This window comes from Cryptotermes secundus, unplaced genomic scaffold (genome assembly GCF_002891405.2).
Source record: "Cryptotermes secundus unplaced genomic scaffold, Csec_1.0 scaffold1025, whole genome shotgun sequence".
NCBI lineage: Eukaryota > Metazoa > Arthropoda > Insecta > Blattodea > Kalotermitidae > Cryptotermes > Cryptotermes secundus.
This window is the reverse complement of record NW_019730118.1, coordinates 676,289-692,245: the sequence shown is the minus strand read 5'-3', so window position 1 is coordinate 692,245 and position 15,957 is coordinate 676,289. Positions and strand designations below refer to the sequence as shown.

The 15,957-nt window shown below is 37.8% G+C and overlaps 2 protein-coding genes across 2 annotated transcripts in view; one reads left to right on the top strand and one right to left on the bottom strand.

The window, feature by feature from the left end:
- LOC111866273 (GATOR complex protein NPRL2) overlaps nucleotides 1-13,105 on the bottom strand; it is a gene marked incomplete in the record, with an annotated part of 20,469 nt that extends 7,364 nt beyond the window's left edge. Inside the window, 5 exon segments of the mRNA XM_033752191.1 lie at nucleotides 4,904-5,040; nucleotides 5,457-5,577; nucleotides 7,084-7,240; nucleotides 12,605-12,696; nucleotides 12,949-13,105. Of these exon segments, the coding sequence (XP_033608082.1) occupies nucleotides 4,904-5,040; nucleotides 5,457-5,577; nucleotides 7,084-7,240; nucleotides 12,605-12,696; nucleotides 12,949-13,104 (663 nt within the window).
- A 603-nt stretch (nucleotides 13,106-13,708) lies between these two features.
- On the top strand, nucleotides 13,709-15,196 carry LOC111866278 (phosphopantothenoylcysteine decarboxylase). The gene is made up of 2 exons (XM_023855073.2): nucleotides 13,709-14,134; nucleotides 14,508-15,196. The coding sequence occupies exons 1-2, from the start codon at nucleotides 13,799-13,801 to the stop codon at nucleotides 14,769-14,771; spliced, it is 600 nt and encodes a 199-aa protein (XP_023710841.1). The 5' UTR covers nucleotides 13,709-13,798; the 3' UTR covers nucleotides 14,772-15,196.
- Nucleotides 15,197-15,957: the final 761 nt, after the last annotated feature.

The window sequence follows — 15,957 nt, the reverse complement described above, 5'->3', positions numbered from 1 at the left end:
AGGTCTAAGTGCATGGGGAAACCCACCCTCTCTAATAACTAACTAACTGGTTTGGCCAAATCACTCTTCAATCATAAATTTTTAAACAATTTATTAGTTAAGATTCCTAATTTACATTGCGAAATTTGAGATTCTGATAGTGGTGACAATAAAGATCAGTCTTCTGGGGTGTGACGCATTGACACACACATACTCATCTACCCAACTACATGGCATTAACTCCCAGAAGACAGTAATCTTTAATAATCAAAATTATTTATTTTCAAAAGTCACCATAATTTAGAATAAAATATTATTTACATTATAGACTTCAAGCAAAGCTATGGTTCATCTACGAGGGAAGTACTGTAGGATAGCCACTGATGCTGGTATACCCATGAAACTAGTTAGGTTAATGAAAATGTATTTAAATTAAACCTAGAGTAAAGTCTGTATAGGTAAGCATTTATCTCATACATTTCCTGTCCATAATGCTTTGAAACAAGGGGATGCCACTGCTCTTTAACTTTGCTTAAGAATATGTCATTAGAAAGGTCCAAGATAAAGGAGATTGAAATCAAATAGGGCACATTACATTATCATCTATGTTGATTATGTTAATATACAGACTGAAAATAAAAATACCAAAAAGAAAAGCACAGAAACCCTAGTAAGGAAGTGGGCCTAGAAGTAAATGCAAAGAAAAATATGCACATGTCCAGTTATGTGTATATGAGGCACAGTACTTCAGCTAACTAAACTCTAGGCCGCGCCATAGCTCAAGCGGTTATTCACTGGCTTCCCACCGCAGCGGCCCGGGTTCGATCTCGTGTCTGGTCAAGTGGGATTTGTGGTGGACAAATTGGCACTGGGGCAGGTTTTCTCTGAGTACTTCGGTTTCCCCTGCCAATCTTCATTCCACCAATTGCTCCACAGTCACCCTCACCTATCATCTGGGGCTGGTACAATAGGCCAGAAGTGGCTGCAGTACAAGGGACTTAGTCCCACCCCACTAGCAATAACCGCAATAACTTCACCGCCATGAAAGCCTCAAATCTTACAATAAAAAACTAAACTCTAAATAATAACTACTCAATTCTTTTCCTACTGCTCTTCCTATATACTGTAATGGTACTCAGAAGCTTGAAGAACAGTTTCATGTACCATTTCTTCATCTACTTCTCCCAATCAAATGAGTTCACCAGTTGGTCATTCCTACCCATGCACTGGTTGTGATCCAACAACGAAATGTATCTGGCTGCTTCTTTATCTCCATAACATTCCTTTATTCACGTCAGTGACATGTGACAATCAGTCATGATTTTCTGTCATCCAACTGTGTGAGAGAACCAGCACCAGATGTGCTACCAGTTCACACTTCTTTACCTTAGTGTTACTCAAGGTACGCGGGTTCAAACCCAGCGGAGGTCGTGGAATTTTTAAGGGAGGAAAAATTCAGGGAACAAGTCCTCCGGGAGGGACTTTAAGCCGTGGGTCCCGTGTCGTAGCTTTACGGCACGTAAAAGAACCTCATGTCTCCAAAGGAGGCCACTGAGCTAAATTAAGGACATTTCCCGTCAAACAGTAGTCTCTAACGCCTCTGGTAGATGGGGGAAGCATTGAGATACCTCTGAGCCAGTAGAGGCCGACCTCACTGGCTGAGTAGGGACTGATCGTAAGCACCAATACCGGTAGGGTATAGAGGCTGGTAGAAGATTATAGGGGGATGCACAATAGATCAAACTGGTCGCGGTGCATGGGGAAACCCACCCCCTCCAATAATAATAATAATACCTTAGTGTTTTTTGGATTCTTAAAAAAATTCTTCAGTTCAATTTTAATGTGCCAAAACAATGCATCTTGTGTAGAGTATTCAATGTTTTTGCTAGACAGGGTGAATTACAGGAACAAAGATTCCATACTGTCTGCCCGAGTTTCAACTGGGGCTCTTTCCCTTGGGGTACAGCTGCTGGGGCATGAAGCTAATGACTCACCTCCATCTAGTGCCAATGTCAAGAATGGTGGACCTATACCTCCACTCCACCATGTCTCAATGGCATGTGCTTAATTAAATATGCACAGGGACAACTTTACCTTACCAGTTTCAGACCAAGGGCATCAGCTGTGATCAAGGGGTCCTCAAATTTTGTGTCCTTGCCTATATATAGAGTTTTTTAACTTTGTTGACCAGCTCCAAGGCTCTACACTTCACAGCGACCAGTGCACTGCTTGCCATATGGTACATATTAATTTTGCCAAAGAATCAGCATGCCTAATGGCCAATAATGTTTAGCATCAAAGGAAGTAATTAACTTATGGATCACTTGACAGCATTATGTTTCACAGCAAGCAGTGCAGTTCATGTGTGGGAGTTTGTTTATGATTTGTCAGCAGTAGGCAGCAATTATCAGCTCCATTAGCCATATATTAGTTACAGTTAGTGAGCAGTGTGGTACATCACAATGCAGTATACTTCAGAGCAACGTGTATTTCTGTATGACACCTATGTGAAATATAGATCTGCTAGAAAATGTCAGCAAAAATTTTGACATAAATTTCACGATGAAATAGTTCCTAGCAGACAAACAATTCATAATTTGGTGAATAAACATAGATCAACAGGACCCTTAATAGATAAAAAACAAAAACATAAGTGCCAAGTGTTTACTGAGGAAAAGTTAGATGACACAGGGGCCAGACTTAAACATACACCTAGAAAATCATGGAAATGTCTAACTCAAGAGACTGGAGTGTCAAAGTCTAGTGCAAAACAAATGGTGAAGTTTAGACCCTATAAAACAACAGTAATCCACACACACCTTGCAGCCACATGATCCAACTAGCAGTGTTCATTTTTGCAATTGGTTTCTACAGTCTGTTGTCAAAGGTGAGATTGATCCACAATTGATATTCTTTTCTGATGAAGCATTCTTTCAATTGCAGGGATACATAAATACACAAAATAATCACTACTGGAGTTCACAGAATCCACATCTAACCCACTAGTCCTGCTCCATCCAGTGAAAGTTGGTGTCTGGTGTGCTGTAAGTGCAAGGACTGTTGGATCTGTGCTTTTAATGAAACAATTTACTGAAAAAGATATCTACGTATACAGAGACAGCATCTTCCACACCTCCTTTGATCTGTGAATTGTAACTACTTCATTTTGAACATTATGGGGCATCTAGCATGCTGATTCATCAACAAAATTTGTATGCGCCTTTCAGCCGGCAGTGCACCGGTCGCTATGAAGCGCAGAACTGCGGAACCAATCCACAAAGTAAAAATCCTCCCTGTATACAAGAAAAGACGACAAATGCCCAATGGTGTCACTACAGAGCTACTAAGTTTAATGACAAATTTCAAAAACTTCAGAGTATGGTATTATCTGATTCCCCACAACCATGCAGACCTGCCTCCACTTGTCTCAATAAAAGCCACAGAGGTTTGCATACTGATTCATAATAGTGAAGTGCTACTTGCAACAGTCTGTAAGTCACCAGACCATGCCTAGAATGATGCAGACATCACAGAGCTCTTGAGCTTTACACGTAAGTCAATACTGGCAGGAGATCTGAATGTTAAACATCCATTTTGGAATAGTGTAGTTTCCAACGTTCAGGCACGAAACTACTGAATTTACTGCATTTGTTGTTCTGAATTGTAATAAGTATGCTGCTTATTACACTCATTAACAAAAAACAGAGTGTTCAATCATCAAGGAAACTGGGGGAGCAGTGTGAGTCAGATAAAATATCTCTCACAGATTGCTGCTGTAACTACCAATAGCAGAATGAGTCATCAGCGCTGATAAAACGCACACACTCTCAATAGCGTAGAGCGGATGGATCATTTCTCCATGACTATTCCCTCACATCAGTTTCTGTACATGCACACATTATAAGAATACAGTAAAGAAATAACTGCTTTAAAACAGGTGCTGAAATTGACCCCATTCTGCTTGCAAACATACCTTGGATCGCATAAATAAATTATGCGACACTTTCTGAAGTTGGTCCACGGTAATTGAACTAATTATGCATGTTATTTCATTCTGTTATTTTATACGGGAGAAATTTAATTAATTTTGTGGCTGTGAAAGCAGATCCTAGCAAAACACTGGTTTTCTGTACTAAGCGTCTTAACAATTTTTGAGGACTGATCTGTAGTCATGCCAAAATATCCCAAACTTTTTCTTCAGCCAGCAGTCCTCTTTGATTGCTTCTTTATGTCACACACTGAACCTGTGGCCTGCCACTTTTTCACAAGCTTGGATACACACGACTTTGTGGGAACTGGCATGTCAGAATATTTATGATGAAACTTACTGATACATTTTCTGTAAGTTTTTTCCTTGGAAAAATTTTGACAATAAACACATGCTATTCAATAGTGTACTTCATTTCAGTAGAAATGTCGACCGCCTATCGAAATCTCTAACACAGACTGACTATCACTGTGACTTAACTGCAGTGACAATATCATGCCACCTGACCGTACACATTTATCAGCACTAATGTCTCATTCTGCTATCGGAAGTTACAGCAACAATCTGTGAGGAATGTTGGGCCAGGTCAGCGGTGTTGCGAAGTTTCCTCCTTGAGTGAACACAGTGTATAAGATTTGTAGTTAGCTTCTTCCATAACATTGATTAACTCTGAAACACTAAATTTGATCCTTGCTTGTTTATTTAATGATGCTGCCAGTCAGTCAGGCTACAAAGTATCAAATTATAAGATGATTATTGAATAACAAACCAGATGGAAGCAGTCATGACCTAATTACAAGTACAATCCCAGCATTTACCAGGAAAGAAATGCAGGAAACCATGGAAAGTTCAATCAGTATAGCTGAGATCTGAAGCAGTCACATTCCAAATACAAATTAGAAGCATTACCACTGAAGTCAAATTGCTTGATGTTACCTGATAAGTGGTGAGGTCCCACTGTTCTGAACGGAACATGTGCTGATCTTCTATGAATATTGGCACTTGATGATCATGAACAGGACTTGGTTCCTTAGAGATTTTTACCACTTTCAGGTGTATTTTTGTAGTTCCTTCTGTAAAAGAAACCATCATTCATGAGAAATAAATATCTCATTATAGTAAACACAACATTAACATTAACCAACTTCTGCCTCTCTTTACAGTCCACTGCTCCATATTCTATTTTTCTAAGATCCAGTCTTACACTGTCTTCTCATATATGCCGATACCTCTTCTTTGAAGTTTTCAAAACAAATCTGATATTCATTTCTCCGTTTCCCAATGGAAAATACATGTCTGCCTCTCTTGACATTTTTTATTTAATCACACTAACAACAGAAACAGCATATAAATTAATTACCATGCTCTTTATTGTGTAATTTTCTCTAGTTCTTTGTGACTTCATCTCTTGGGCCAAATTTCTTCCTTAGCACATGAAAATAAGGAGTACATAAGTAAATACAGTACAATATAACCTTACTTTACAAACCTGTGAGAGTGCACATTCTGTACGTGTTGAGATCTTCCATCACTTGCCCAAGCATAGATGACAGTGGGGCATTCTCATTCTGTGGGTTGGAGAGGAAATGTTTCTCCACCTCCATTGTAATCTAGTAAAACAAAATAAATGGGTAAAGCAAAGGAACGGTTATAGAGAAGAGAGGCATGATGTACTTCACACACACATACATAATAACATTCTTTGAAATTCTGCTTATCTTGTCGGCTCTGATTTTCATTTACTGGACATACAAATTTATTGTTGCAAAGATAATTACACTACATTTATTGTACGGTACAGTGGGAAATTATTTATTCTTGTATTCCATTAAATATACAATTAACTGAAATAGTTTCAAATACACACTGCAGATCCTAATGTAGTGTATATTTTGTTGCATACCAAAATTTATATGATCAGTTGTACTTCTTTTGGCTTATTTTGGACTTCACCCATCGTCTGGTATATAAAAGACAAAAAAACCACGACGTTTCAGAGACTACATCTGTCTCTGTCTTCAGGTGGATAGGGAAGGATAAACCTACTCAGTTGGGCCCATTAGAAAGAGCTAGTCTTAATCACTTGACTCTTTTGTCTCTCTTGTCTGGACTCTCTTTGTCTCTTATATACCAGACGATGGGTGAAGTCCAAAATAAGCCAAAAGAAGTACAGTATACACCATCGTCAGAATTCTTTCAAGTCTATGATCAACTGATCATAGACTGTTGAAAAACGATAATTTCAGTTTGAGCTTCAAATAATGAAGGGATTGTATCAGACTGTCAATGACCAAAAGTGAATACTTACTTTTAGTACAGGCCTCCAATACCAAACTTAATCAAAATTTGTTCAGAAATTAGCCAAGGCCAGACATTATACCATATGCTTGTTCTTTTATGTGTTAGGCTTCACCTTTGACCTGCCACTTTGTGGATTAAAGAGAAACATGCATACGGATGGAAGAACATATAGAACTTTTCCATTTTCTGTCTATTTTATGTACTTAATGCAAAGAACATGAAAAAAGTACCTATAACTGTATTTGCCATTACACAACACACACAATGAGAATAATATGGAAAATTACAAAAATATTATTCTGTTAACAACATAAATCGGCTGAACTCATTGCAAAGGACCATAGTAAACATTCTAAGAAAATTATGCCTCCTCGACAACTACCCCCTTATCATAGAGAGATTTGCATGCTCCAGTGACCCGGAGAGCTATGCTGGTGGGAGCAAAAGCTCCCAGTAGAGCCACCCATGCCAGACAAATGAATGCATAGGGGCCAGGCAAAGTGTAGTCTCTGGTCCTACTGGTTGGGGGTTGGGCATAGGACTGATGACCCCACCACGAAAAATTTTACTGTTATGAAACCATAGAGGAGGCCGAGACCCATACAGGGTTGTAGCACCAGTACAGGAGAACTTATACAATGTTAAGCTTTCAAATACTTTTGTTCCAAATATAAGAGGAAATTTGTTCTCATAAACACATACACATGTATTAATTTCTTACAAAACAAGACTTTAAAGCTTTATAAAAAAAAGGAATCATAGCATTCCAACTAAATGTCCTTCCAATCATACAAGAGATCTGTGTATAGCCTTACCAAGTGGTCGGACAGTTTCTTGACCACTGGTTCATACTGGACACTTCTAGCCCACGCATCACAAACAAAGCAGAGGTTAAAGTAGAAGGCATTTCGAGCATATTTCTTGTTGTATATTCGAATAGGAAATCCAAGAATTTTAGATCCAAGAACAGTCCTACAAACAAAAAATACAATATAACATCTATCTGTTCAAAACATCATGTTGATTATAATGTATGTCCTTCTTTCTTGGTGTGTGATCTGCGAACAGTTATGAAGCGGACAGACCGCACCATAGCTCAAGTGGTTAGTCACTGGCTTCCCACCGGTGCAGCCCGGGTTCAATCCTGGATCTAGTAAAGTGGGATTTGTGGTGCACAAAGTGGCGGTGGGGCAGGTTTTCTCCAAGTACTTCAGTTTCCCCTGCTAATCTTCATTCCACCAAATTTTCCACCATCATAAATAATCACCTGGGGCATGTACAATAGGCCAATCACTGGCCGCCGTGCAGAGTGGACCCAGCTGGACTCTACGCCCCACTAGCAAATTAAATTATGAAGCAGATAAGTGCAACAGTATCACTCTAAAATTTTATTTTGAAAGTATCAGATCAGTTCCTGCACACATTACTGACTATCCTGACTGAGGCTTTTCAAGGTTTTGCCCAATCTCTCTAGGAGAATGCTGGGAAAGCGTATTGAAGCAAGGAATGACCACCTCCTGGCAAATCCTCACAGTCTTACTATTCACTGAGTCTTGTAAATATTGAAAATTATCTATTACAGTCTTGTTTTTCTAGATGTAGGTTTCAAAACGGTGGTGTATCTACAAGTATATTTGTTCGCGAGGATATCTGTTTTAGACAAGTTGATTTATTAAATTTTTCAGTGGAAAAAAATTTAGAAATATGTACTGTTAAATTTGAATTCAATGGCTGAGAGTTAATTGTAGTATGTTTATACAGATCTGGAGGAGATTTTTCTCAATTCTTGGAACTGTTGGAAAAAGTTTTATTATTCTTGTACAAACCAACTATTGAGTTTTTGGTGTGTGGAGCTTTTAATGCTGACTATTTGCTAAACAATAATCGGAAACAGCACTTGTCGGTTTTATTAAGTACTTACAATATGATACATACTGTTAATTTTCCCATTAGATTACAAAATAATCATGCCTCAGCTGTTGATAATATCGTTGTAGATGAATCAAGATTATCTTCTTGTACGTATATTATTTCCTTTATCCAATGCACTGTCTGATCATGATGCACAGCGTCTTATACTCGATAATTTTTTTGTTACTGTTAATAAAATCAATAATAAACTAAGAAATAAATTGAAATCTAGATTAATTACTTGTGAAACTATTAATTATTTTTCTGAACAGTTATCTAATGAAATATGTGAAGAAGTTTATCATAATACTGATGTTAACAGTGCTTTTAACAAGTTTTTATAAACATTTTTAAACATTTATGATGCAAGTTTTCCTATTATTTACTTAAGTAACAACACTGACAAAAAATTGGATTACTACTGGCATTAAAATATTGTGACATGTTGACCCCTACCTCCCCAGCTGCACGTAGCGGTAACGTAGCGCTCGTGTAATAGGCGAGTAATCACCCCGCAACTCTCCCCGCGGTGACGTCACGAGCGGAGCCGAAGTGAGCCGAGCGGAGCCGACGTTAGCCGAGTCCCCGCAACCTCGTCGCTATGCAACGCGAGTCAACAGCGGTGACGTCACCAAGGGGTAACAGCGTTGCTAGGATATACGCAAACACGGACGCATCACCGCTTCCTACTGTGACGTGGCAACAGGCACCACTGCGGCTATATAAGGGAACTGCACAGCAGCTACCAGTCAGTTGTAATGTGACAGTCGCCGAGTGTGTTATCAACAGTTCTCAAGGTAGCAGCCTGCGAGTGTGCGATAACTAAGAAGTCAGCGAGCGGAAGACTTATTGTGTGCTTTCGAGACTTAGCGAGTGCTGTAGTACAGTTATACTTGGAGTGTGTAATTCAGGGAGATTTGTATAGCTCCCGCGTTATTAATACGTGAAGACTCTTGAAGAGAGTGTTAAGAGATTTTGTTGTAGGGTTTGTAAAGTGTGGAAACCCATAACATTGTGATAATTAATTGTAGCCGTTATTTGTAGATTGTTAAATAAACCAATTAACCATCTCTACGGCGTATTCAGTAACGAAACACGTTACAATATCTTGTCAACGTAAAAGGGTTTTATATAATGTTAGCAGGCATAGTAATGATCCAAATATAAAACTTTATATAAAAATAAGTATTGTCTCATTTTAAGAAAAGTAATTTGCCAAGCAAAAAACTACATTATAATAAGTTAAGTGAAACTTCTAATAACAAAATAAAAACTTCTTGGAATATCATAAGAAATATATTTCATAAGTCTACTAGATCAAATCACATGCCTTCTTCATTTAAAATGGATAATATAAATTTTCGGTTTAAAGATGCAGCTGATGTTTTCATGCGTATTTTCTGAATATAGCAGATAATTTACAAACACATATTGATAATAGTAAGTCACCTCTTGGATCATTAAAGAATGCTTATCAGACTGTTTTTCTGAGTATGAAAGTAATTCTTGTAACTAAAGGAGAAATTATTAGTATAATTTGTTCCCTAAAATCAAAGAAGTCTTCTGGCTATGATGGCATCACGTCAAAAATATTAAAATAGTGTAGCATGGCTACAAGTGAGCCTTTTTCTTATATTTGCAAACATGTCTATTATGACTGGCGCATTTCCTGATCATTTGAAGTATGCAGTCATAAAACCTTTGTAGAAAAAAGGTGATAAAGCTGACATAGTAAACTATAGACCTATTTCTATGTTGACTGTATTTAGTAAAGCTTTAGAAAACACTATGTATCATAGATTAAATCAGCATCTACAAGTGAATAATATATTGGTGCAGGAACAATTTGGTTTCAGGAAAGACTTACCAACTGATCATGCTGCTTTTTCACTTACCACTGACATACTTCAAGCCTGGAATGATAAACTTCTTGGGATTTTTTGTGACCTTGCCAAGGCATTTGATTATGTTAATTATGAGATACTGACATCCAAATTAGAGTACTATGGTGTTCAGGATTGTAATTTAAATTGATTTAAATCCTATCTATCAGATAGAGAACAAAGAGTGCATCTCAGAATTGACGATGACCATGATTATTTCTCCAAATGGAAAAGAGTTAAGGAGTTCCTCAGGGGTCAGTCTTAGGACCACTTCTGTTTATTATTCATATTAATGACTTGTCAATGTTTTTCTCTTTCTGGATGACACCAGTATTTTGGTCACTGGAGAAAATCATTGTGCACAAAGTTGCGGATACCCTGTCTCTCAGTGTAAACTGGTTTATAGTGAACAAGTTGGCCTTGAATATTGTGACATGGATGTCGTGACAGGAAGTAGGGGTCACGTGAACTCTGCGTTCTCGTGAGTGACGTCACATACCCCCACTCCTTCCATCATTACGCAATACTTGGTGAAAACGCCCCCGCGGTGACATAACAGCAGAGCAGCTGTGTTAGGCAACCATTGTCACAGTGACGTAACCGCATAGGAGCCATTGCTGCTGCTATGGTAACAGGGCCAGTAAACACTCTGCCCCCCTCCCTGCAGTGATGTAACAGCACTTCCCACAGTGACATAACAGGGGACACCGCGGTTACTACATGGCAACAGGGAACAGTATAAGAGGCCGGCTGAGCGGCATGTGAGACAGTGTGGATTGTGAAGCCAGACAGAAGACAGTATAAGAGGCCGGCTGAGTGGCGTGTGAGACAGTGTGGATTGTGAAGCCAGACAGAAAGCAGTTGAAGTATAACAGTCGCAGGAAGAACCAAACACGTGGTAATCAGTGATAGTGTGAAATAACTGAGAAGTCAGCCAGTGAAGACTTATTGTGCGACTTCAAGACTCTGTGTGTGCTGGAGTACAGCTCTACTGGGAGTGTGTAATTCAGTGACACTTGTATAGCTCCAGTGTTGTACTGCAAATAAGTGAAGCCTACTGAGGAGAGTGAAGAGATTAGTGAGTAGGGTTTGTAAAGTGTGTAAACCAGTAACAGTGTCATAATTAATTGTAGTTACGATTGGTACGCTGTTAAATGAACCAATTAACAATCTGAACGATGTCTTTAGTAGACAAAACACGTTACAATATTAACAAAACTAATATTATTAATTTTGCTCCTAAACAGTCCACCAACTCTTTTCTGGCAGTATCCTTTGGAAACTTGGTAATCAATGGAGTCACTGTAATAAAACTTTTGGGTATACAAATTGATAATAAATTAAATTGGAAGAGTCGTGTGAATACATCCTTCCTAAACTCAGTTCTGTTATTTTTGTAATTAGTAGTTTATCTTATTTTATGAATTTAACAACCCTACGAATGGCATATTTTTCTTACTTTCATTCTGTCATTAAGTATGGAATAGTCCTTTGGGGCAATTCGACTAATAATTCTAGAGTTCTTAAATTACAAAAGAAAGTAATAAGGATCATATTGGGAGTGGGACCCAGAGACTCATGTAGAAATCTTTTTAAGAAATTAGATATTTTACCATTGTCATGCGAATATATTTTTTCTTTTATGTTGTTTGTGATAGATAATCAAAATAATTTCTGCTCATGTTCAGAGGTTCATGGCCTGAATACTAGAAGTAAAAATCAAAGTTATATTCCAACTTCAAATCTTTCCTTTTTCCAGAAGGGCACTATGCTTACTGGTATAAGGTTATTTAATAGATTGCCAAAGACCATTCAAAGTAGATTCTAAATGGTTCTCATGATGGTGGATGACACACAGAATTACTGGGTTTTTGGACTTTCTCCATCAGCCGGAATTCTACGTAATAGAGGACACTCTAAGTAATAGAGGAAGAGACATTTCGAAAACTGGATCTGTTTCAGTCTTCTTACCTGAAGACGGAAACAGATCCAGTTTCCAAAACATCGTATCCATTATTACCTAGAGTGTCCTCTATTACCTAGAATTCCGGACAATGGAAAAAGTCCAAAAATCCAGTAATTCTGTGTACCATTCAAAGTCTTAGAGAGGACAGAATCAGTTTTAAAAATATTTTATTTTCATCTCATTAATAACTCACTTTATACAGTTCAATTTTTGGAGCATACAGTAAATAATTAGTTCCAATGTTTGTTTAGCTTTGTATTCTCTTTCTGGTTTGCTTGTTTGTTTGTTTGTGTTATGCTTGTGACCAGTTCCATGTACATTGTATTTTGGATGTCTGATAGGTGAAATATATGTATGTATGTATGTATGTATGTACTCATTTCATTTCACCTGTATAACCTATGCACTTGAAGCTGTGTCTTTAAATAACCCAAGACTGTCATACTTTTGTTCTACATGTTGTGTTTTATACATATATGTATGTCAAAAATACAATCTTTTATAACTGTCTCCCTGTCAAGGAGTAAAAATTATCTCATTAAGATTCTGACTATGTCCTTATTTTTCAATACTTACACTGTCAGGATACTTCTCTGAAGCTGCGCTTTTGGAATGATATACACACTCACAGCATCGAATATTTCTTTTGATATGTAGTTATCAGGAACCTAAAAATATGTAAATGCACATTGAGACTTCTAAAGTAGGGCTTCTTTTCTTATAGTGGCTCCTAAACTGGCTTGACAATAACTACTGCTGCATGTCTTGAGGGATCATATACACACTGCACGCTCTATATGCTTAGATAAAAATAAAACTGATAGGGAATAACAATTCCCTACAAATTCTGATGATCACGAATAAGCTTTCTAAAACAACAACAATAGTAATAAAAATGTATACTTCACTTTTGGCCATACCTGGCACGTTATTTTTGGTCCCGCTGTTGGATGAAATTCACACAAAAATATGCATCTTAACGGACCGTCAAGCCCGCAACCTTCGTAATACTCCACTTCGTCTTCCATATTTACACTACGAACAAGCTCGTATACAAACGCACGTGACACAGGCATGTTCTCCTATTTCCATCTTGAAATGCTACCAATATGTCATACGTAACTTGGCAAAATTTTCAATATTTAACCATGATATAATGCGTGGTCTGCTAGAATTCCCGCATCATTTATTACAATTAAAAATGAATTAATTTCTTCCATAGAACCAAATTTACGTTCTTTAAGTGAGAGCTTTCAAACATCCGAGTATATTCATGACATTCATGACCGGACAGTTAACCAACCTGCGGATAGCTGTTCTCATAGTTGTGGATAGAAGTGCCGTAGTATCTGATCAGTTTAATAATATATGAATTGTAGTTATGACACTGTATGTTGTGAACACAATAACGAATACTTTTTACGTCTGAGTAACGTCGGGTTTAATACATAATGTCTTCTGTGACCTTTGGTCAAAAAACATTTACCCCAACACCGCCCGATAAAGGTAGTTTTCCACTTGATCACGCGGGTCAATGCAAGAAGGCAATGATAAAGTACATGATATGCTTAAAAACAAACAAGAACAGTAACTCGGCATGTCGTGAAGAAGCAATGGCATATTTGGATTGTCGGATGAGTAACCAATTGATGGCTAAAGAAGAATGGTCCAAACTTGGATTTGGTGATCTGGACACCACAGGAAAATCGAAATAATAGTTTTGAAGTGAAGTGTAATAGTCCAGTCACTTGTGAGCTTTAAGCGGAAAACATGGAGAGTTCTAGTAGTGATAATGAGAAACATGTTCTTGTGGGCTGCACAGGCAGTGTTGCAACCATTAAGTTGCCAGTTCTTTTGAAAACTATACTAGGATCACAGCGTTCATTGTCTTGGAATGTACAGGTGCGAGTTATTGTGACTCAGAATGCAAGGCACTTCTATGCCTCTGCAGACTTGCCGAAGGATGTCCAGGTTTATTGTGATCAAGATGAGTGGACAGCTTGGTCAAAAAGGGGTGATCCTGTACTTCACATTGAATTGGCAAAATGGGCAGATATTTTCATTGTTTCACCACTTGATGCAAATACTTTGGCAAAATTAGCCCAGGTATAAACTTCAAATTTATGATACTTTTAAAATTAATTATACAGAAAATAAACCAATAAACCTAGTTACAATGGAAAGTTATTTTGTGTTATTTAAATTTGTTGACCCAATGTAGCCACATTTCCTCAGTTTCAGTAACGTATAATTTTTGCTTATCCATTTTATGAGCAAGAGGGTGTGTAGATGCCATTTCATTGCTCACTGCCTTAAAAGAAGCTCAGGTTATCATTAACACAGTTTTCACTATGGACAGCTGGAAGACCCTTTCATTGCTCCCCATTGGATTTCACTAGCAGGTATAATTAGGCTACTGTGATTTACTCTCTACTGTATATGTAATATTGCCAGTTATAAAGACTGCTCTGTAATCCAGGGGCTGTGTGACAACTTGCTGACTTGTGTGGCACGAGCATGGAACATGAAGAAGCCATTGTTATTCTGCCCAGCTATGAACACTCATATGTGGGAGCACCCAGTGACAGCCACTCAGATTGCAACATTGAAGAACTGGGGCTACACAGAAGTGCCATGCATTACTAAAACTCTTGTCTGTGGAGACACAGGACTTGGTGCTATGGCTGAAGTGTCTAGTATTGTTGATACAATTTATGAAACCCTTAGAATCCACAATTGTTGATATTACCTTCCATGTCTAGTAAATTCTGCATTGTTTCAAAACTATGCCTCTTCATCTTCCTTAAAAAACTTCAAAGTCATTTGCTTTTCAGATCATTTATGATCTTACCAATGTGTAAGTTGTCTCTTTGTGTTGTTTCTATTAATAAGCCATAAATACATGGGAGTGCAGACATTTGAAGTTAACACTGACAGGATCTATAGTATTTGTCCATTTTCATACCATATTATTTATGGGTTTCAGCTTAGTGCATATATAGTGGAATACATTTCCATGTATACTGGAAACGGTGAACAGAATCCATATTTTAGGTTATTTAGCTGTTTAGTAGATACATCCTGCAGTAGATGGACTGCCTCTGTGGTCTAGTGATCCAGAGGTCAGGTTCAATTCCTGGTGCTACCAGATTTTCTGAGTAGTGGGTCTGAATTGGGGTCCACTCAGCCTCATGAGGATAATTGAGCTGTTTCAAGGAAATAGCAGCTCCGGTCTAGAAAACCGAAATTAACAGCCATGGGAATTCATTGCGCTGACCAGTGACACACTCTCTCCACTAAAGTTGGCACTAACTTTGCTGACAAGTAGCAGTCACTTGGTCAGTATAGTTCACTTGCGGACTAAAGCCACAGTTTTTTTCTTACAGTAGATGAACATTTATATGCTCTGAGTTGGTGACTACTAATAAAGTTATTGAGAATGCTTCCAGCATATCCTTGTTAAATATGGTGTTAATGTGTGCAAACAGTAGGTGCACTATTTTACAGTAATTAACTTATATTTAGTATGAAGTATGTAAAACAGTAATGTTATTTGTTAAATCCTTCATGATTAAAAAAATTTGTGAGAAATAAACTTTTGTTTAAAACTGGAGAGCTAAAAAACTGGGAACAGAAACTTTCATTTTTATTATTTCAGTTCACAACATGATCCGAGATCTGATGTCCTCATGGTGAAGACTGTCAGTACTATCTTCTGGCATCTCACACATTGCAGTCTTGTTGACATTTTGCAAGAATGTACAGCCTCCATATTCAGCATCAAAGAGTAAACCAAACAAATGGCAAGCACTCTGCTTGCTTAGCTTACCCGTCAATGCTGTGGTTACTATTGTTCTAAAACATTGCTAAACATCCACTAGACTGCATGACATCACATCCCAAAGGGTAGTATTCTTCATATATATCTT